This window comes from Lactuca serriola, chromosome 4 (genome assembly GCF_051521515.1).
Source record: "Lactuca serriola cultivar US96UC23 chromosome 4, Lser_US96UC23_V15, whole genome shotgun sequence".
Lineage (NCBI taxonomy): Eukaryota > Viridiplantae > Streptophyta > Magnoliopsida > Asterales > Asteraceae > Lactuca > Lactuca serriola.
In genome coordinates, this window is record NC_136411.1 from 392,414,810 (window position 1) to 392,438,398 (window position 23,589).

The following is a 23,589-nucleotide window of genomic DNA, read 5'->3' on the forward strand; positions in this document are numbered from 1 at the left end:
TAATAATAAATGTTCAATATCATATATTCTATTTATGCTCAATTAATACAGTAATAAATTTCATATATAAATAATAGTCTTTATAGAATTTGTCATGAAAAAATAAAGTATTTATTATTTTTTGTTGTCGGTTTTACAGTTTGCAATGAGGTTTGATGCAAAGAAAATAAACATAATAATGTTATTCAAGTTGATACAGAACATACAAAAGGTATGCTTCGTACGTACAATCGTTATTAGTATTTCATCATTACATATTTTTCATATAAAAAAATTGTTGCAGAAAAAAGAAAAGCATATAAATAAGGCATGTTACGAACGACGAAAAGAGAAAAACAAAATGAGATGAATATCTAACGAAGAAGGAAATAGTCAAAACACAACATATTTGACTAATATGACTACCGTAGATAGAAGTTTAATGGATACTACGAATGCATCTCCTAGAACCGAGATCAATATCAATCCGTCAGTACGAGATGAATTGCTAAGTCAAATTTCGACATCAACAAGTTAATATTTATTTCTTTATAATTTATTTATATTTGTTAATTTTTATTTCATTCTTAATACTTTTATTATGTACCTGAATTAATCTTATATTTATATTTTTTTTATTTGAATCAAATGTCTAAAGATCCACAAGGTTGTACCCATGGTAATGCCACTCCATCGGTACAAGATGGTGGCGTTCCAGAGGATCCATATGCTTTTGTTTTTGCCGGTATCCGTAAAAAACATCGTGTGGTGAAGTTCAATGACATATGCAAATATTGTGGAGCAAAACGATTGCAGTTTGAATCTCCTGGTTTTTGTTGCATGAATGGGAAGACAAAGTTGGCAGATTCCTTTATTCATAACGAATTGCACAGTCTTTTCACTGCAGAAACCGAATTAGGCAAATTGTTTAGAAAAAATATACGTGCGTACAACACCAACTTTTCATTTGCATCAATGGGTGTAGATGTGGATAAATCAATGGCTAACATGACATCTGGAGTATACACTTTTTGTGTGAATGGAGGAATATACCATAGAATCGATCAGTTAGTTCCAAGGAAGAAGGATGAACCTAAGTACTTACAATTGTATTTTTATGATGCTGAAGCTGAGATGTTACATAGACTACAATGGAAAAATCTTGATAAACCAATTGTTGAAATTTTGACTCGCGTTCTTGCTACAAACCCATACGTTGCAACATTCTGTAGGCTTGCTGATTTAGGACCGCTCGACAATTACAGAGTCACTTTAAATGCATCGATAGAACTAGACCAGAGAGTGTACAATCGGCCAACCACATCTGAGGTTTGAAATTAATTATGTACACACTTTTTTTTAATGAAATGAAACATTTCACGTATTAAATATACCCATGCATTTTACATGCCAGATTCAATCATATTTTTTCAATAATATACTTTCACAGGTTGCTGGTATTTGGGTTGAAGGTAATGACAACATAACCGCGTATAAAAGAAGTATTATAGTTTATGGGAGGTCTGAAAAACCATCAACAATTCAGTCTTATTGGGCATGTTATGATTCATTGTCTTATCCTCTATTCTTCCCAAATGGTGAGCCTGGATGGCATTATAAAATACCAAGACAAGGAGTTTCGATCAATGAGATTGTTAATGATACCGAAATCATCGAGGAAGATCTAGAAGGTACGCATAGCCATAATTTTTAATATCGTTTTTGCTCCACAAACATGCACATTGATATAATATTTTCATCGTCAACATTGTGTAGAGACTGATGGAAGAACCGGTAGGAAAACTGTAAGTATGCGGGAGTACTACTGTTATAAGTTGCAGATTCGTTCAAACTTGAACTTAATTATGTTAGGAGGAAGATTGTTCCAACAATTTGTGGTAGATATCTACATCAAGATTGAGACTTCGCGTTTGGAATTTTGTAGAAAAAGCCAATCCAAAATAAGAGCGGAGTTATACCAAGGTGTTGTGGATTGTATCAATGACGGGGAGGATCAACCAAGTATGGTTAGGCGACGAGTTGTTTTGCCTGCAAGTTTCATTGGAGGCCCTCGTGACATGCGAGGACGGTTTCTTGATGCTATGGCTTTAGTTCAAAATTGCGGGAAACCTGATATATTCCTTACAATAACGTGCAATCCAAATTGGCCTGAAATCCAAAATGAGTTACTTCATTCGCAGACAGCTCAAGATAGACCGGATTTGGTTTCAAGAGTTTTTCGTGCTAAGTTACTTGATCTTAAGGAACAACTCTTCAAGAGGCACGTCCTTGGCGAGGTTGGTGCCTATGCTTATGTAATAGAGTTCCAAAAACGTGGTTTGCCACATGCCCATTTTCTCTTGATAATGACACCTGAATGGAAGCTCACCAATGCAGACCATTATGACAAGTATGTGTGCGCTGAAATTCCAAACCCGACAAAGTATCCGATACTACACGATCTGGTTAAAGCACACATTATCCATGGCCCTTGCGGTACGTTAAACGAAAAATGTTCCTGCATGTAAGGTGATCCACCAACATGTCGTTTTAGATACCCTCGACAATTCAATGAAACTACGACGCAAGGAAAGGATGCATATCCTGTTTATCGAAGGAGAGATACTGGAATTGCGGTGAAAAAACAAGGTATTATGATGGATAATAGATGGGTTGTTCCATATAACCCAAAGTTGTTGATGATGTTCAACTGCCATTTAAATGTAGAGGTTTGCTCGAGTACAACATCCGTCAAATATGTCTTTAAGTGTATTTACAAGGGTCATGACAAATAGGTTATCCATATTGATCCAGATGCACAACCTGTTCTTATTAATGAGATAAAACGTTTTCAAGATGCATGTTATGTCTCTGCTCCGGAAGCAACATGGCGAATTTTTAGTTTTGCTCTTTCTCAAATCCACCCTAATGTGATCACTTTGCAACTGCATCTACCGAACCAACAATTGGTTCGATTTAGTGATGCTGATACAATGACATCCATTGTTGAGAAGGAGAAAGATAAGAGATCAATGTTGACCGCATTTTTCAAGATGAATAAAGAGAACTTGTGCGCAAGAAAGTACTTATACAATGATTTTCCCAAACACTTCACGTGGATTACCCAATCACGTCTATGGAATCCTCGAAAACAAGCACCAGCGGTAGGTCGTTTGGTTTATGCTAATCCCGCTGAAGGGGAGAGATACTACCTACGTGTGTTATTATGTCATATTAGGGGCCCTACATGTTTTGAAGATCTATACACAGTCAATGACGTAAGACATCCTACATTTCGAAAAGCGGCTCTTGAAAGAGGGTTAATAGAAACCGATGATAGTTTATCAGAATGTCTTGCAGAGGCATCCCTGTTTCAATTTCCCAGTTCTCTCAGAAGGTTGTTTGCAACGATATTGGTTTTTTGTGATCCTGGAGATGTTCGAAAGTTGTGGAATTCCCACTACAATGCTCTCTCAGAAGATTATAGGCGACAATACGACAATGTTGAACGAGTGCAGAATATGGTCCTCACATATATCAACATATTCCTACAATCTATGAGTAACAAGCTTGAAAATTTTGATCTTCCCGCTATAAATACAGAGTTGAATTTACAATCGGGAGTTTTTTGCGAGGTACAAGAAGAGTGCTCTATTGTTGTGGAACTTGACCATTTGCATGCGCAAGATTTTCTGAATCCTGAACAAAAATATACGTATGACGAGATCATGAAGCATGTGTGCACTGATTGTCCGGGAGTGTTCTTCATAGATGGTCCTGGTGGAACGGGGAAAACATATCTATAGAAAGCTTTACTTGCTAATATCTGCAAACTTTGTCATATTGCACTCGCTACAGCTTCATCGGGTGTTGCAGCTAATAACATGTCTGGGGGGAGGACAACTCACTTGCGATTAAAAATTCCTCTAAATCCTGAGAATAACTCATTCTGCAACATCCAAAAACAAAGCGATACTGCTGAACTACTTCGGCTTGCAAAAATAATCATATGGGATGAAGCATTGATGATAAAGCGACAGGTGGTGGAGGCGGTTGATCGGACAATGCAAGATATCACTGGAGTGGCGCTCCCTTTTGGTGGAAAGATAATGGTTATGGGAGGCGATTTCAGACAAGTTTTGCCAGTTGTAAGACGCGGAACACGTGCACAAATTGTAGACTCCAGCCTACGAATGTCACCTCTTTGGCCTTCGATTATAAAGTTGCGGTTAACAATAAATATGAGAGCACTAACTGATCTGTGGTTCTCGAACTTTCTATTACGGGTCGGTGATGGAGTTGAAGAAACAGTGGACGGAAGCTTTATCCGCATCCCTGATGATATGGTCATTCCATATACTGATAAAAAAATCATTGGATGCTTTGATTGATGCAGTATTTTCCTGATTGGAATTTAATATGTCTGAATCAGATTATATCATCTCGCGGGCAATATTATCCACAAAAAATGATAGTGTCGATGAGATTAATGATTACTTGATTGATCGATTCCATGGAGAAGAGAGAATTTACTATAGTATCGATGAAGCCATAGATGATAAAAATGGATTCTATCCGCTGGAATTCTTGAACTCGCTCACTGTTAGTGGTTTACCCCCTCATTATCTTCGGGTGAAAGTCGGATGCCCGATCATACTGTTACAGAATATTGATCCAACAAATGGATTGTGTAATGGTACTCGATTGATATGCAAAAGCTTTCAGCAAAATGTCATTGATGCAAAAATAGTTGTTGGTCAACATGCTGGCAAGAGGATATTTTTGCCAAAGCTTCCACTATCTCCGTCTGATGATGACTTGTTCCCATTCAAGCTGAAGAGGAAACAATTTCCTATTCGATTATGCTTTGCGATGACAATCAATAAAGCCCAGGGACAAACAATTCCGAATGTGGGTATTTATCTTCCAGACCCGGTATTCTCGCATAGCTAACTTTATGTTGCATTGTCCAGAGGGGTCTCACGTGGAAATACAAAATTGTTAGTGAAGCCTAACGAAAATTCCAAAGGTGATGGAGTCTATACAACAAACGTGGTATATAAAGAAGTGTTGCGAGATTAATGATGTATTAGCAGTTATGTGTTTTTAGACATTTCCATATTTGATGTATTCTTATACAATTCTATTATTTTTGTTTGCACGACTTACACAATTTATATTTTGTGTCAGCTTGAACCGTTTATTTTTATCGGTTATTTGATGTATCGTGTCAAAAATAGCGTCAAAGTTGGATTCAATTGTCTTTGACATGTACTTTCTTTTGGAACATAACATTTTTGTAAAAGAAATATTTTGTCGAAAAAAACTATTCGCCGCCGCCGCTTTGTGCGGGTAACGACTAGTGTAAAATTTACCTCTTTACCTTATCCATACTCTTGGATAGGGTATGTCTAATCCATGCTCTCGGATCAATAACTATGTCCATTCCATACTCTCGGACTAAGGACAATTGACTATGCCTAATCCATGCTCCCAGATTAATGACAAATAACTATGTACTCTCCATACTCTCGGACTAAGGACAATTAACTATGTCTAATCCATTCTCCTAGATTAATGACAAATAACTATGTCCTCTCCACACTCTCGGACTAAGGACAGATGATTATGTCTAATCCATGCTCTCGGATCAATGACAAATCTTAAAGTTCGACCCTCCGTGTATACCTTACTCAACTCATAAGGTGATACTATCCAATATTCCTCTTAATTAATTTAGGTTTACTCTGTATCCTAAATCATCATATATTATCACATATGCTTTTAACACGTATTTCAGGCAATAACAAATATTTCACACACAAACATATATTTAATACTTTAACTAATATTTGTATTAAAATCATGTTCATGAAAGGGACTATGCACTCACCTATTAAAGTGGTGATGCCAAACTCGGGCAACTCTTCGCTTCTAACAATTCTATTTTTCTTCAACGAAACCTAGTATCATTACCGCTGGATTTTAGTCTAATTTTTAGAGAGACTATTTATGAGCGATATTGTTTTATAAGTGTTAAACAATACTTTTCAACCACTATGTATAGACAGGGACCGTACATGAAACACCGGAGGGCAGGACCATTTTGGCATTATAACACTTTTGAAATCCAACAGCCCTATGCGGCCCTTCAAATCAGATTCCTGGTACTGCGAGCGGTTAAAATATATTATGATAACAATTTTTATATTATATTTTATAATATATATATATATATATATATATATATATATATATATATATATATATATATATAGTTTATAAGTTCATAATAACGATAATAAACTTAAACATAAGTTATACTTACAGTAGGGTAAGCATAACTTACTTATAAGGGGATTTGGCTAGGAACCGGTCTCTACGGGGGCAGAACTTTTGAGCCGAAAGCTCTTCTTCTCGGAGCCTTCTAGTGCTCCGGGACTTGCCTCTTAGCACTTGGGAAGTACTAAGGTTTGGGAGAGGCTAAGAGAGGTGTTTGAGAGAGAAAGAATGGGAAAGATGTGAGTTTTTGGGGTGATTTCCGCCTCTATTTATAGGTTGCGTCCGGTTTGAACACGGGGCATTCCCTTGCTGAACGTTGGGCGTTCGTGGCCAGGTGTCATCATCTGGTGCCAAGCCGTGGTGAGGAAGCAATGGCTCAGATCATGCCACATGTCGCTCGTTGGTTACTCCAAAAACTAATTATCTTCTAAAATCCATAACTTTTACATACGAGCTCCGTTTTTGACATTCTTTTTATCCACAAGCTTCGATTTTGATGTTCTTTTTATCCATGTGTCGCTCGCTTGTATAATGATTCCATACGTTATCTTTTCATCCTAGGTAATAACCGTAACTTTTATATTCCTTCGAATGAGTATCTAACTCTTGGATTTCTTGACTGCAGGCGGTGCTCAATCTTGCACTCGCACTTTATCCTATGTTGGACTTTCAATCGTAACCTTTGAGTTACAAAATAGATCCTTATTAGAGACTCCTACTTCTTCTTAAACATGTTTAACTTAAGAGAAGTTCTTTACTTCGATTATCGTAAAAGGCCGATGAGTCATGTTCTAATGACCTCACGTCGTATGATGCAACACTTAGACTCAGGTCTTTTAGAGTCAAATTCCAGAACGGAATATACCTTCCTTCATGTTCTAATGTGATATAATCACATTCTAGCATGTAGAACATCTATCTACAAGCTTCTTACTTTAACAATGATCGTGATACTTCTTCTGATCACTTCGATTATCTTTCTCTTCAATCTTCTGGATTAAGTTGGATACTACATCGAACTTGGTTATCTAAACCACATAACACACTCATCTTTGTCGGACTTGATTTGATATGACCACCAGGGTCGGAACAACAATCATCTTCTTAGTCTTTACCGAAACAATGGTAATGACAGACATGAATCAAACATAACCAATTACTAGCGCGTTGGTAACATTGTGACTTTCCTCGATCCAAGTGCGGGTCCTGTGCTTCTGGTAGTATAGGACTCTACTACCTTTCACACCTACTCATACTCGTCCCAAGTATTGTCTTGTAGTTTTTCCAAGTCACCATACAAGAATTTTACATAGTCATTTAACACATCGGATAACATAACCAAGCTTTGTATTATTTCTTGAAATAAGTGCATAGATGTTCAAGTTCACCCTACACTAGGCCTCTTATAATATGCTACACCACATGATACTACCTATATGGCTACTTCATATCCCGATCTTTGGATATACAATCCTCACTCCTGATTCCTTGCATTGTCACTTGCTTCGTCGAGGATCATCTGGAATGCTCTTGCCTTTGGCTTTAGTGGTGAATTTGGCATTGTTGCTTCATTTTTCTTCGGGTAGTCCCTAGGAATATGCCCTTCTTCGTTACATCCGAAACACACCTTCTTGTTGAATGCACACTCATTAGCATAATGCCCAGACTTTCCACACTTGAAACATGTCACCTCCTCGCCACATTTTCCAAAGTGTGTCTTCTTGAACTTATCGCACCATCTTGCTTCACCTCCTCCCCTCCTAACTTCTTTGAACCATACTTTGAGAATTTTCTCTTCTCGTTGGACCTTTAAGATCCTTCAAACTTTCTCTTCTCGCCAACTTCGACCTTGTTGGCGGCTTTACTCGTGATCATCTCCTCAACAGACTTAGCATCCCAGATAGCCGCCTCAAGAGTAGGTGTCTGGCGTACGGGCACAACATATTCCCATGGTGTTCCCTTATGATTGACTCCAAAAGTAAATAACAAAACAAAAAATACTCCTCAACGTGAGCATATCACTCTCACGACGTGAGAAGTCATCCAGACACCTTTTGTCACACCTCCAAACCAGAACGACAGAAATGTCTGGGGGTGGATGACTTCATGTTAAGTATCACAACACATGAATCATAGTAAACAAGCAACAAAATCCATTACATGAATATTAAAGTTTTACATTACATTCGAATCACATATGATTGACTCCAAAAGTAAATAATAAAACAAAGACATGAAGCTACAATGCTCCATCTTCTGAATCCCTGTGCGTGTACCTGTCTTTTAGTTTCCTGAGAATACAAGTGATTTTGAAAGTGTATCAACATTTAAGTTGGTGAGTTCATAAGTATTTTATTTTAGAAAGCATGCATTTTGTTCCTTGAAAACCTTAGTTTGTTCCTCCAGAAAATCCAATATTTCCTGATGTAATCTATTGTAAGAAAAATGTGACCCAATACAGTTCCTTCTACAATCACTTAGTAGATACAACTTATATACTATATAGATCGAACAGACAGTCGATTGTGTGGTTCTGCCCTAAGCCCACAACCAAACAAGGAACATGAAATGAGGCGGACTCCACACCTTCCACTGTTAGTCGAATCTACATTGTATGTAACCCTAGCGCATACACTAAGTAATTACAGAGTTAACATTGATGGTCCTTTTTAAGTGAAATTTACATTTTACTTAGGAAGTAATGTAAAATTGATGAATTTATATGAACTTTGTTGTATATGTATGTACTTAATTAATGTTCCATCTGAAAAATATGTTTTTGTCCTAGAAAGTAGTATGATGTACTTGTATGTTATGACCTGACCCATACCTATTACCCCCTATGATTTCTTGGTGTTACATAAATAATATTATTTATCTAATCCCGTTTATGAATTTTAATATATGACCCTAAAGATTCAAATACGACCAACATCATAGTTATTTTTTCCTCTCACATTAATTCCAACGTACTCCTACTTATGCATGGAATTAAAGACGTTAACTGCACATACAATGGTAAATGTATAGCAACATGTCACTGCCTACGAAGATACATGAAAAATTGCCTTACACAAAGCATCCATTAAACTTTTTTTGGTTATATGTTGTGATCTAAATATCCCTTCCATTTTGATATCTACAAACATGATTCATTGATTCACTCATTCTTAAGGCCCATCAAGATGTTTTATTGATTTATGAAATGAATATGATCAAACAAAATCATTTTGGTGTCTTTAAATTCTTAAACCCATTTAGTTCATCAAGGGTATGAATGATACCGAAATCCAACAAAAAAGGAATGAATCATACATTTCATTATCCATGTTTATCTTGAGTTTCATGTCATATCTAAGTGTAGCCTTTATAATTATCATGTTTCCGAAAAACTTTTGATGTGTATTGAAATACATAACACTATGCTGATTCAGAAAATGTAAAAATACCCTATGTTAAAGGATACTATATTAACTTAACTAATTTTTTAAGATTCACCTAATAATGTTGATCCATGAAGTGAAAACTTGAAGGCAGTTCGATCCAATTAGGGATGGACTTTTTAGCCGAAAATCGAACCAAAATTGGTTGGAGCCAATTAGTGGTATTCGGTCCAGTTCCTGGTTTTTCCAATCCATAATTTTTGGTTTTTGGTTCTTTTGGTTCTAGTACCAATCACCTTTTTATATAACATACTTTTTTTTAGTAGAATCAAACTGAAACAAGAATCAAACCCAACTTGAATTGGTTAGTGACATTTGGTCCGATTATTGGTTCCCCGTTCTATAACATTCCGAAATCCAAGGTAAATTTTTCATTTTTAAAACAATAAATCATAAAAATGAGTTGTTCCAAAATTGATCAAAGTGAATATATTATTTAAACATCAAAGTAATATCATTAATTGCAAATGCAAACAACTCTGAGGGATGTTGTGCAGTCACACCGGGCCCTTCCATTTCAAACCGAAAGTACCTGAAACCATAAATATGAAATCGTAAGCACAAAGCTTAGTGAGTTCCCTAAAATACCACATACCAAAACATACAAGTTTCATGGGCTACCCCATGGTCTTTCCTTGCAATGCCGATGGCCAAATACTGGTCTTACATACAAGTGCAATGGGCTACCCCCATGGTCTTTCCTTCCGAGGGCCAAATCCCGGTCTTACATACAAGTGTTAGGGGCCAAATCCTGGTCTTTCATACAATTTCCAAGGACAGATCCTAGTATTTCATATAATTGCTAGGGGTCAGATCCTGGTCTTTCATGCAAGCATCACAGAGACAACTAGCATTCCACATAACATGTAATGGGCCGAAATTGGTGCCTTTGACCCATGGATATAGTGAGAAAACTCACCTCACAGTCTGAAAGAATAGTTGCACCGACCACTGCTATAAAAAACTATCTCTACCGGTCACCTATATAATTAACAGGAACCCAAATCTCAAACTATAAATCAAATTACCCAAAATACCCTTAGGTCAAACTTGGTCAAAATCCCGATCAAAGTCAAAAGTCAACCGTGTCGACTGGTTCAACTAAGTTGAGTATGTTGGGCGTACTTAACATGTACGCGAGGGGGGGGGGGGACTGTTCCTTGAACAGAAGTCGAGGGGCTAACCACGTACATGCAACGTACCCTGTGGTACACCCAACGTATGTGGCTGCCATCCTCCTAATCCATTAAGAGCTTAATCCTTTAAGCTCTTTCATCCAAAATCCAGATCTAACCCTCAAATGATATCCTTAAGCATAAAGTTTCCAACTTTATGGTCTTGCATGGCTGTTAAGTCTTCAACATGCAAAAACCCTAACTTCTTAACCCATTAAGACATCCAAGACCATGCATAGAGGAAAACTAGGGACCAAGGTCACATTTTTATGGTTCACAATGACTCCATAATGTGATAAAGTTTCCAATTTCATCCATTAGAATGGTCCCAACAAACATATATAGTCTTTAAGTCTCAAAGGGACCATAAATGCATCTTTTTCAACTTAATACATTAAGTCCAAGTCTCCAACCTTCAGATCTGAATCAGTATGATGTTTAGATGGATAAAGTTTCCAACTTTATCCATAACAAGGTCACAAACTTTCAAGATCTAAAATTTATGCACTTAAAGTGACCAAAGGTCATAACACCCCAAATTAGCTAGATCTAACAATTTCATCATCAAGATTAAAACTTTATACCTCCAGAAGAAAGATCAAGGTGAACAAGGTTTGGATCTATAAGCTTTAATGCAAGCAACGCTTTTTCAAAGATTTCCTTCTTCTCTAAGGTGCACCAAGAACACTCCAAAGCACTCAAAAACACATTCTTTTTGCTCACAAGGCTCAAACTAGGGTTAGAGTTTCAAGAGAGGGTGTTGGAGAGGTGGAGACTGAGAATGAAATGGGTTTGGGGGAAGTTAAGGAGCTTAAATAGGGCTCAAAAACAAAAATAGGGTTTGGGCACTGATCGCGTAAGCCTAACGTACTCCTGGTACAACCAGCATACTAGGGATGCCCTAGTACGCCCAACGTACGCGGCTAACCCAAAAATATCCTAACTTCAAACGGTCATAACTTCTTTGTTTCAACTCCGATTCCGATGATCTTTATATCCACCACAAGGTATTGAGGAGCTTATAACTCTATCTAATTACTTTTGACTTCAAACACATCGAACTAAAATCCATAATTCATAAAAGAAGTCTGAAACACTACTTTTCCCATTTAACCCTTTGACTCTAAAGCCAAAACCGAACTCTTGGATCACATAATCTACATTACCCACTTCCAAATGGGTGTAAACCTCTCTTTCCCAAAGCCCGAAGCCTTATGATACTTGATCTTCGGGTCACAGACCCGAATTATGAAACGAATCGAAATAGGGTGTTACACGTTCACTCCTTAATTTGTTTTCAATTATTCCGGTTCAGGTCCGGTTTCGTAACTGGTTACATTCTTAGAACCAATATGCATTAACAACGAATATATGTGAATTTGGCTCTTCCATTAAGATACATCGAACTCATGAATGTCACCAATCTTAATATTAGTTATACCTTATAACCACTCCCGTTGTTACAACCGATTATGGAGATTTGGAAAACCCCCTCAGATGTTTCATAGGAACACATTTGGCATTTAAAAAAAAAACAATATACTCTACACATTAATTCATCACTATAACACATCACTAATAAATGCACCAATATCCTACAAAATTCTTAATCATACGATGATATATTTTTAATGTGATCAACACTTTCATGATGTATGAAGAAATGAATGGTCTTATGTCACATATCAGTGATTTCACTTGAGTGAATCTTTCATGAACCATTAATTTCGATCGAGATAAGCCAGCGGGTTGTGATAAAAAATTATTGGCGAGTCGATTCTTGATCATAATGTTTAGTATGCTAAGGTTATGAGCCTTAGATAAAGTTATGTATCATTAGACATGTAATGAGGTGTTGCTAAAAAAACCCAATAGTTAGACATGTGTGTAAGGTCCATACATACGCCATATCATTGAGGGTTCATTTAAAACCCCAATATCATCTTATGATTCACATAATATCTTGTTACGAGATATCATATAGTGTTTTTAACATGTTTAATTCTATATGACGCTCAATTATTATTAAAGCCATGTCTTTTTTTTTAACGTTATATATGTCAATATTTTCATATACATATTTATCATGTTCTTAATTTGAAATTAATATATTACATTTAAGATAAAACTCTCCTAATATATAAGACAAAACTTGTCATAACATCAAAAGAAAAGGAAAAGAAAGAAAGCATAAAAAGACCTTTATAAGATTTTATTTATTTTGTTATTTAAGAATTTTTAGAAATGTTCGACAAAACTAGTTGGTAACTAAAAAATTGGAAATTATACCTTTTATTTATAAAAAATGTTTGACAAAAATAATTATTAGCTTTTAAATGTTTAAAATTTATTTAAAAACGAAAAGCCTCAAAGTTAAAAACCCACGAAAGCTATTTGAACTAGCTTTTGGATTTATAGCTTTTGTTAAAAATAAAAGTTAAAAGTTGTTGCCAAACAATTTTTTTTCGCGTTTTTTTTTTTGAAAATTAAAAACTAAAAGCTTTCAAAACTTTTAAATGCTCTACCAAACATACCTTTGTTTAAGATAATTTTATGTTGTAAATTTTGAGGTATTGTTATTCAAAATTTCACTGTTAAATATATATATTATTATATGATATGATATTTGTATATGAAAAACAGTTTTATTTTTATTTATCTTTCTATTCGTATAAAATTATTATATATATAAAGACAACTAGTCATTTCTTAATTTTCTCTCTTGATTTTGACACTTGTCCTGATCTAACGAGGAAGATGATGAATAAAAAGAAAATATTGGAAAATATTTGAGTTCTCTATAAGTATATATCAACGGTTAAACTTTCAATACTAAGTCACAACTATAACATTAAAATAAACTTTATTAATCCTTTCTTAAAATAATAGAAGTATTTAATGGAAAATAATTATGATGCTCTAATAGCCAAACAAGTGGCTCCACCCACATCAAAGTTCAATATGTGAACGACCCGACCGAACCCAAACTATGCCAAACGAGTGGGCTCCAATTCATCAAATTTCTTAACATATGTATGGTTACAACTTATACATATATAGTCGAATTTGTTAATAATCTGATTAACATGTATTTTTGGCTAACTTATTCTCAATTGTTTAAATATAAGTAATAAATTTGTTCATTAATTTTGTGATGTAGATGTTATCATAATTTTTAAGTAAGTTCTTAAACTTTACAAAAATACCATTAATTTTTGTAATAATATTCAATTAAAAATTTTACATTTGAAAGTTGAATAATCTTTTTTTTTTTTTTATTTTTTTTATTTTTTATTTTTTATAATCAACTGATCTATTTAAAACATTTTCAAGGTTATGTGGCGTCGTTAGATATTATTTTGTAAAAATATTAAATTTTTTAGATTAGATGATATTTTCCCTAATTATTTTAAGACAAGAATATATGAACTATTTAATTATTATGACTTGAGAAATAATCACATTTGAAGTTGTACTGTTCATTTTTTTTTTATATTTTATAAATATTTTTTATGTTTTCGATAAACTGATAATTTTTTAATGAAGTAAAATAGCCTCTTTAATATCGATTATGATAAAATTAGTTATAGATTAATAAAATAAAATCATCTGAATAACTCTTTTTTTAATCTAATCCAGAGATATTTTCCTTGGTGTTTTTAGTGTTCAAAATCAAATTGCCTTATTCAAACTTATCTGATCAAAATAATAAAAAAAAACCATCAAAATACTATTTTCTTTAACCTATTAAACTATAATTAAATCTGATTATTTTTTTATATATACGCTGAAATACACCTATATATTATCATTCATTGTATTAAAAATTTAATGGAAAAAATCTGGTAGCCAGCGCGAATAACATCCTAGACTTTTGGGATCCAAATCCAACAAGCATTTGTAGAAAGAGAGATTGGGATCAGCTGCAGCATATTGATATTTATCTGTCCTCATTTTTCGAATAATTAACGGTGAAGATTCGATCCCCCACAAGCTGTAGACCATAGCTGTTCTGTGTGATTCTCTTTTACACATCATCTATGGCGGATTGATGATTAGTTCAAACTCCTAAGGTACAAGGCTTATCAAATCATCTCACGACATCCTTCGCTTTGGTTTTTTCTCCTTCTTTCCTCTCCTGCAACCACTTCTATACTCGAATTCCAGTTCTCGTCTCCTGTTGTCGCGTACGGAAACCCTTGGTTTGTACTTTTATTTTTTCACAAGTTTCTATAATTGCTTCTTCAGCTTTGAGTGAATTGTTTAGATTTTTTCTGCTTGTTTATATGAGAAGTTGTGTTTTTTTTAGTGAAATTGATGTTGCTGTGATTCTTCCAGCTTGAATTGGTTGTTACTGGAGCGAATTTATGACGATTGAACCTATGAGGATCACATTTCTGATTAGTATTTGATGTTGTTATTGTTAATTGGGGAATCGTGTCTACTTGGACGACGAACATTGACTTAGTCAACCGATTAGAACGTGCTAGCGTTTTGTTTGAATCACAAGAAAAGTAGCTTCAGATTGCTCTTAGAAGTAAGCGAAAATATAGAGGGGAAATCCAGAAGGAGTTTATCAATGAGTTATGATTCCGTTAAAAATTCTGCTGCATGCCATGATTCATTAGAAATTATGAAGCAAAATATGTTTTGGAACTTGTTTCAAGTAGGATTCTTAATAGACTTTCAAAGCACACTTTTTACCTATTATGGTCCACGGGCATCATTTTCTTTCTTAGAGAGGCTTAGATTAGTTGTAAATTGTTGCTTTTAATCCTTTTAGTGTTATATTAATGAATTTAAGCTGTTGACTGCATGTTCTAATTTAGTTTCATGTTTTACCTCACATAACATGTTACAGCAATGATATACATATTAGGTTACTAATCACCATCTTTGCATCTTCCCTTCATTTCTGGCAGATTTGCAGTAACAAAAGCCATCATTACCAGTGAGTTAACATACACACGAAAGTCGTCATTTGTAAGTGGTTGTATATCATTTGATGCCTGAAGCACTTTGAAGGTTGTTCTGATGAAGTAACTGGATTTGTGAAGTTATATACTGATAGAACAGCCATGTTGCCTTGTTGGAAGGAATTTAACTTTAAGTTGACTCACACCTCTATCTCTTTAGAGCTTATGTTAAATAGGGCTTTACTTTTATAATAATCTAGAAAACATGGAAGATCCAAAAAAGAAGTTCCCTCTCGATGGAAAGGATTACAAGCTATATGAGGAAATTGGTGAAGGAGTCAGTGCATCCGTGTACAGAGCTCTCTGTGTTCCACTAAATGAGACGGTTGCAATCAAGGTTCTTGATTTGGAGAAGTGTAATAATGACCTGGTATGTTAGTTTCTCTCTCTGTGTCTTTCATTTCACCATTTGGTCATGTTTTATGTATTACATGCACAAACACATATATGTTGATGTATCTATACATGTATATACTTTCTGGATGAGGGTTATCCACACATGCATATACATTCAGGGCTAAAAGCTAAAGAAACTCCAATTCTTCTATCCAAGTTGGTTATGATAGAGGCATGATTATCTTTTAAGACAAAATGTAATATTATCTTTGGTTATTAGTCCAAAAGTTTTTTGGACTACCTAGAATTTGATTAATACACATCGATGTGGGGATAAGCTCATGTTTCACTTGGTTATGTACCAAATTGCTAGTAGAGAACACCCATTAAAACCTCACACATGGAATAATAAGCCAATATTTCATATTACTTCTTAATTTAGCAAAAAGCAGAAAATAATAATGCATCACTATTGAGAAAGCCAAAAAGGTGAAAAACAAGAACATCAATAGGACAATCGATAACATAAAAATGCATAAAACCTTATACTACTTCAAAAACTCCAAACCACTATATAGGACAACAATCTACAAAATTCAAAACCAGAAACTCAAAAACTAAGAATTAAAGATGCACCAAGAGATCATGAATAAAGAACAACCCCACCACAATAACACAACAACACAACAACAAGAGATCATGCAATAAAACATAAAACAAATATAAGGGCTATAAAGCATAAAGCAAAAGATTACAGACAATGAAATGAAACCTTCATACCACCCCTTGATTACTAAAATAGGTTGCCATGATAGTGGTAATCAGTGCATTTGTTGTTAAATTTAATATTTTAATATTTTAATGTATTATTCAATCAATGTAATTAGGATGGTATTCGTCGGGAAGTACAAACCATGAGTTTGATTGAGCATCCAAATTTACTACGTGCATATTGCTCTTTCACAACTGGCCAAAGCCTTTGGGTTGTTACACCATATATGGCTGCTGGATCTTGTCTTCACATAATAAAATCCTCTTATCAAGAAGGTTTTGAAGAGCCTGTTATAGCTACATTGCTGCGAGAGGTTCTTAAAGCTCTGGTTTATCTTCATAATCAAGGCCACATCCATAGAGATGTGAAGGTAATAGTACTACACACCCTTATTTCTTATCACATGATTCAGTTATTCTTTGATTTCTATCATTTATGAGCTTGATGGTTTTTAGGCAGGGAACATATTAGTTGATTTTAATGGGTCTGTGAAGTTGGCTGATTTTGGAGTATCTGCATGTATGTTTGATACTGGTGATAGGCAACGTTCAAGAACTACCTTTGTGGGAACTCCTTGTTGGTATGTTTCCTTTTTAGCACATGCTATTCTACTTGTTGTTATCTGTAGTGTAGTAAATGACATTGCATTACAGATTTTATAAATTATTTGACCACGTCTTGGAAATGTTTTCTTAGGATGGCACCTGAAGTTATGCAGCAATTGCATGGATATGACTTCAAGTAAGTGATGATTTATTTGTTCATGATTATTCTATATAGAGAAAATGACAAAAATGGTCCCTGAGTGTCGTTTTCTGTAATTTGGTCCCAAAAAGTTTTCTCTTGCAATTTTTGTCCTTATTTGAGGTTTTTGTGACGTTTTGCTCATTACTTTGAAGTATCATAGTCCATGTTCCATGTAAAATAACTATATTTCACAATTTTTTACTATTTTATTTTATATTTGCTAGAGAAAACTTTTTAGGAATGTTCTTATAACTTACTTCTCTATATATTTCTATTTTTATTTTGTCTCTGAACTAAAGAATTGTGTTGTGTTGTGCATCAACAGAGCAGACATCTGGTCATTTGGAATCACAGCACTTGAACTCGCTCATGGGCATGCACCATTCTCCAAGTATCCACCAATGAAGGTGATTCTTTTGTTTAAATGATTTTTTAATGCGTTTGTTAAAATTACCCTTGTACCCTTATACGCTCATGTCTCGTTTTTTGCAGGTTTTGCTTATGACTCTGCAAAACGCACCACCAGGTCTTGACTATGAAAGGGATAAAAAATTCTCAAAGGTTTGTTTCATCTTTTACAAGATCTCAAATGTTCTAGAATGTTGTGCTAACTTGCAGCAGCTTTGCAGTCTTTTAAAGAAATGGTTGCTGCTTGCTTAGTGAAAGACCCAAAAAAACGCCCCTCATCAGAGAAGCTTTTGAAGCACCCTTTCTTTAAGAATGCGCGAACAATTGACTATTTGGAAAATACTATTCTTAATGGTCTTTTCCCATTAGGAGATCGTTTCAGGATGCTAAAGGTATTATGCTAATATCATGCTAGACCTCTATACGATGATATGTTTATACAAAATCTATATTGGAAATAGATGGTTATTTGTTATAAGAGTAAAAAGGTGGTTTACCTTGTTAAATGGACCCCACAATTTTGGTCATTTTTGAACTCCTTTTTGTTGTTTTTTAGGCAAAGGAAGCAGAACTTCTTATGCAGAACAAGGAATTATTTGGGGAAAGGGAGCATTTATCACAGGTGGAATTTCCATCAAATTATATAATATTTTCATAATAATAAATTGCTCTCTCTGTGTCTGTGATGCTAAAATCTTTTTCATATGCAGCAAGAGTATATTCGTGGAATTAGTGCTTGGAATTTCAATCTTGAGGACTTGAAGAATCAAGCTGCTCTTGTATGTTTTTTTTTTTTGCTCATGTCATTGGAATTAATGAGAAAAAAAATAAATATCTGGTGTTGCATATTTTCAACTTTCCTTTTTTAATGACAGATCCAGGATTATGATGAAATATCAAATACAGAACATCTGAATGAAAATCCAAAGCAAGAAAATGGGCTCAATGATGTTGGGTTCCCAACAGAGAGACCTTCCCCTGAGATATCTGATCATTCAGATACTGGATCTCACCATGAGGTATTATAGTTCATAGTAAAACTTGTAGGGTAAATTTCAGGAAATAGCAACACATTTATGCACTATAATATCCATAATAGGCAACTTACTTACATCTATTTAACAAATAAAAAAAGTACATTGCTCTTATATGTTGCTTTTATTGGTAAAAAAGCCAATTTAGGTAAAAAGAGTAAATAATGAATGTCTGCTGCTATTTCTTGAAAATTGTCCAAATAAATGTGTAGTAACATCAAACTTTATCGTTGCAGGATGCAATCGATGAAATTCCTGATTTGGAGACTTCACTTGCAGCGTTTCCTATAAAGCCTCTTCAAGCACTCAAGTAAGATCATATTTTTTTAAAAGTTCTTTATCATTTAGAGTAAACAATAAATGGAACAATGGATATAAACTGAATTAATAGCATGATTTAGAGTTTTTCTTACATGTATTGATTGTAAATTATACAGGGGATGTTTTGATGTCTGTGAAGATGATGAAAACTTAACAGATAATGAACAACAAAGTGACATGAAGCCATTAATCAAAGCTGAAGAACAGGAAGCTGAAAGCAATGATACTGATAATTCTGGACAAATAAAATCCTTACCACGTCCTACTGATGGGCTAAGAAGATATCTGAGTGGTTCACTGCTTCCAGATAATAATAAAAATAATAATAATAATCATTTTTCTCGTAAAAAGTTGGTTGCTGATTTTGACAGGTAATTATGGATTGTTTATTTATTTATTTTTATTGTATGAATTTGTGTTTTGACTATGAATTTGACTTGTCATTATGAATATGAAGGGATCATCTGCAATCAAGATTCCAAGTACAACGCAATCATAGTGGTCCACTGCAGTGTCGTCAAAAACCTAAAGGGAATAATATTAATAATTCTACATCTGGTAAGGCATCTTTGACCAACTTGTTAAAGTCAACTTTTTGTGGTAAATGTCTTTTTTAACCTTGGTATCTATTATTATTATTATTATGTAATGTAGGTGAGGATGTTTCAGAAGGAGCTGTGGTCCAGCGTAAGGGACGGTTTAAAGTCTTATCTGCAGATCATAATCCAAAGGTACACATTTTATAAATTATTATTTCCATTCTTCTACTTTCTACATAAAGTCTTATCTTGTACACAGAGTATGTATGTTGCTATAAATGGTTAATGCTTATCTTTTCATTTTGTTTTCAGAATCCTGTTTCTAGTGGTAATAGTAGTACCAATTCTCCAATATCAATCACATCAGCTGCTTCTGTTCTTCCATATTTGCAAACCATTCTTCAGCATAATGCTATGCAAAGAGTACGCGTCTCATACATACTCTTAAATCTTAATTTTTATATAACTTTAAATTCCCTCTCTCTGATTGGTTACAAAATTTGCTCTCTCATTTCATACTTTTGTTTATGTTGTCCAGGAAGAACTACTTAAATTAATCAAGTTTGCAGATCAATTCCATGGTACTTCATCATTTTTTTTTTTTTTTGACTTTTTTCATGATTAAGTTGTGATTTTTATGTTTTGTGTGAATTTCCTTATGCAGGCAATGCTTATGAGGGGTCAGGAACCAATGGATTTTCACAAGTAATTGATCCCTTTTTTTTTTTCTTCTAATTAATACATTGAAGATGATTAAATAAACTAGAAAATTAAATAGTCGTCTGTTTTCCTTTATATGTAGATGCATGTAAATTCTCCAAGGGAAAGAGAACTGCAGGCTCAGGTTATCGAGTTACAACAAAGGTATATATATATATAGGATAATATAATACAATTGTGTTTTCAAGTTGCATAATTTATAATAAAAAATTGCATATATTTATATAAAATAAAATATTTCATGATTTTCAGCATTGGCAGTCTGGTTGAGCAATTACGAATACTGAAAACAAGAAATGCAAAGGTTTGTCTTAATCTTCATCTCTTTATAGTTTATATACATGTTATTTCATAAACTAAATATGATTACAGTAACTATTGTTATAATAAGAGTAAATTACAGAAATGGTCCCTGTGGTTTAGTGGACATAGCAGGTACACTCCTATTTTGATTTTTCTTGCATGGACAGCCCTCATAGTTTCATTTTGTTATAGTTTTGGTCCTTCCAACTAACACCGTTAGAACTGGGCCGGGAAATCTGTGTAAAATGACTAATTTACCCCTGTTGGGTCTTATTCTTGTGTACAACACACCTTTGGATAGTACTTTTTTAACACAACGTTGTTACTTTGTTATCCATTTACGAAATTAACCCTTTATATTATTATTATTATTGTTAATAAATAAAGAGTCCCACAACATGGTCATATTTAAAAAGCTATTTTGGTCATTGTGGTATATTGTTTTTACTTGTTTAGTCTAAGGACAAAATGGTCATAACTAAAAATCCAACAGCCGAGTTGTTAGATTTAGTGAGAAGGCTGCATGGAAATAAAACCTTGAGGATTGACTGTCTATGCAAGAAAAAATCAAAATTGGTCTGAATCAACTGTTTTCACAAAACCACAGGGACCATTTCTGTAATTTACTCTTAAAATAACGATCCGATTGTTTCAAATAAAAACCTTTTAGGAGATTGTGTACATCAGAATACACTCAAGTCTACTTTTAAACTAGTCTATCCTTTTGACCTGTTTTCTTTTTAGCTAATTTTGCTCAACATCCATCAGTTGGATTTGTTTTTAATAAAATATTTAATCCAAATCGACCCATTTTTACATACATAGGTTCAAATTGTCTTAGTAAACAATCATAATCTCAATCGTGCTCCTTTTGGCTTTTGCAGTTGGAAAGAAGTATTAGCAGTTTAACAGAAAAAGATAGCATCCAAGAATGATATACGAGATAGCACATGCTTTAAATATATATAATATATATCTTCTCCTAATATTATGTTGTGGTGGCTAATTGTTGGTTTGTAAATTTTGCAAGTATTAAAGCATATATATGTTATATATTTGTTTGTGAATGAATACAAGGAGGAATGGGGGGCTTAAGGCTTTGAAGTTATGAGTTGCCATTCCTCTATATAGCATACATACATAGCATCCATGTATATTCTATTAAATGCTGTAGTTTATGTATTCAATATCAAAATTATTAATCTGGTATTTTAATTTTCTTTGGTCTTGTATAGGGCTGTGTAGAAAAACCGAGTCCTTTTGTAAAGATTTTGGTATAATTAAAAACGAGATTTTAGGTTAGCTTTGGTTTTTGTTATATCCAAAAAAAGCCGCACGGAAAATCCAAATAAATATTGTTTTATGTATAATTTTTAGGGATAATGTAAGTGAGGTCTTATGAAATTATGAAGCGCAAAACATGTCATGACAATATTTCTTTGTGTAACAAATGAGAATGGTGCCATCCTCTTTAATATAGGGAAGCGTGCTTTCAAAATACCAAAAGCATGCTTAATGACATTCCGAAGTTTTGTATGTTCATGTTTAAATTTTTCTTTATTGATCAATGCACGTTTTTGATGAAAATCTCCAAGCCAATACTTCATATTACAATAAGTGGCCATAAATCATTACAAAGATAATATTTGTCTGTAAATCATGTGTATTCATGTCCCGTCATTTCCAAATCATTATCTCACAATCGTTTCACACTCCTCTTCCAAAAATAACGGATGTACATGTACATGAGAATTACGAGAATTATCGTTTGATCGTGATCCATTATGAACCTACAAAGTAGAACTTTAAAAAACATTACATTAATCATATTTCAAGTAGCAAAAAACAGTACATAAACATATTTCAAGTAGCAAAATAACACTACATTAACCATATTCCAAGTAACAAAATAACAAAAAACACTTCCAACAAAGGCAAAAAGACCAAACAAATAGTTTCAACACAAGAAAAATCATTGGACAATCTTTCCATCCTTCAAAACTCCTAAACTTGTACCTGCCATCTCAAGCCATTCTTGTAATATATCGGGAACATCGGATAAATGCATCCACATCTCTCTCATGTTCATGGTCCCTCCAAAAATATGATATGCAACAAAACGTAAATGATCTGTAGGGCCTAACTGAAGCACCTTTAACTTCTCCAAACATTGAGAAATTGTATACCCTTTAGTCAAACTTTATAGAGTTTTTTTCATTTCAAATGCTAAATCGTCAGCGGTAATAGAAGTTCCATCAGGTGAAGAAGCGGACGGTGAGGCACTAGGAGCTATATGAGTTGAGGATTCAGCCCTTTTTTGGGGTTACAGGATGGTGAAGCAGCAGAAGGTGGTGGCTTATTGTAACACCCGTGACTTGAGGTAATAATAATTATTTAATATCTTTGTAATTAATTGTTGGGCTATGAGTTAAATAACAGATTATTGAGTTGGGCCATTAGCAAGTGGACCGTCATGATTGGGCTATCCGAAGACGTACATTGGGCGTAAGCTTGGCGTACGTGGGGCGTAGCGCAGTTATGGATGTAGGGAGTT

At 34.2% G+C, this 23,589-nt stretch overlaps 4 protein-coding genes across 7 annotated transcripts; all 4 read left to right on the forward strand.

The window, feature by feature from the left end:
• Window positions 1–627: 627 nt before the first annotated feature.
• On the forward strand, window positions 628–3,785 carry LOC145099871 (uncharacterized). Its single transcript, XM_079037375.1, has 5 exons — window positions 628–1,308; window positions 1,430–1,670; window positions 1,756–2,389; window positions 2,534–2,708; window positions 2,775–3,785. Exons 1-5 carry the CDS (start codon window positions 628–630, stop codon window positions 3,783–3,785), a joined length of 2,742 nt encoding a protein of 913 aa, XP_078893501.1.
• A 78-nt stretch (window positions 3,786–3,863) lies between these two features.
• On the forward strand, window positions 3,864–4,370 carry LOC145099872 (uncharacterized). Its single transcript, XM_079037377.1, has one exon. It carries the CDS (start codon window positions 3,864–3,866, stop codon window positions 4,368–4,370), a length of 507 nt encoding a protein of 168 aa, XP_078893503.1.
• A 28-nt stretch (window positions 4,371–4,398) lies between these two features.
• Window positions 4,399–4,932, forward strand: LOC145099873 (uncharacterized). Its single transcript, XM_079037378.1, has one exon. It carries the CDS (start codon window positions 4,399–4,401, stop codon window positions 4,930–4,932), a length of 534 nt encoding a protein of 177 aa, XP_078893504.1.
• Window positions 4,933–14,703: 9,771 nt separating this feature from the next.
• Window positions 14,704–22,250, forward strand: LOC145097878 (uncharacterized). Of its 4 annotated transcripts, none has more exons than XM_079035538.1 (22): window positions 14,704–15,081; window positions 15,802–15,862; window positions 16,056–16,225; window positions 17,079–17,333; window positions 17,419–17,543; window positions 17,660–17,704; window positions 18,036–18,117; window positions 18,203–18,271; window positions 18,340–18,510; window positions 18,675–18,740; window positions 18,829–18,897; window positions 18,994–19,137; window positions 19,389–19,462; window positions 19,590–19,844; window positions 19,931–20,031; window positions 20,128–20,204; window positions 20,325–20,435; window positions 20,551–20,593; window positions 20,677–20,717; window positions 20,815–20,876; window positions 20,985–21,036; window positions 21,920–22,250. In XM_079035538.1, exons 3-22 carry the CDS (start codon window positions 16,061–16,063, stop codon window positions 21,968–21,970), a joined length of 2,058 nt encoding a protein of 685 aa, XP_078891664.1. In that variant the 5' UTR covers window positions 14,704–15,081; window positions 15,802–15,862; window positions 16,056–16,060; the 3' UTR covers window positions 21,971–22,250. The 4 variants fall into 4 exon arrangements, with proteins under 4 accessions (XP_078891664.1, XP_078891665.1, XP_078891666.1 ...); XM_079035539.1 differs by having other exon boundaries at window positions 14,704–15,066; XM_079035540.1 differs by having other exon boundaries at window positions 14,704–14,952.
• The last annotated feature ends 1,339 nt before the right edge of the window (window positions 22,251–23,589 follow it).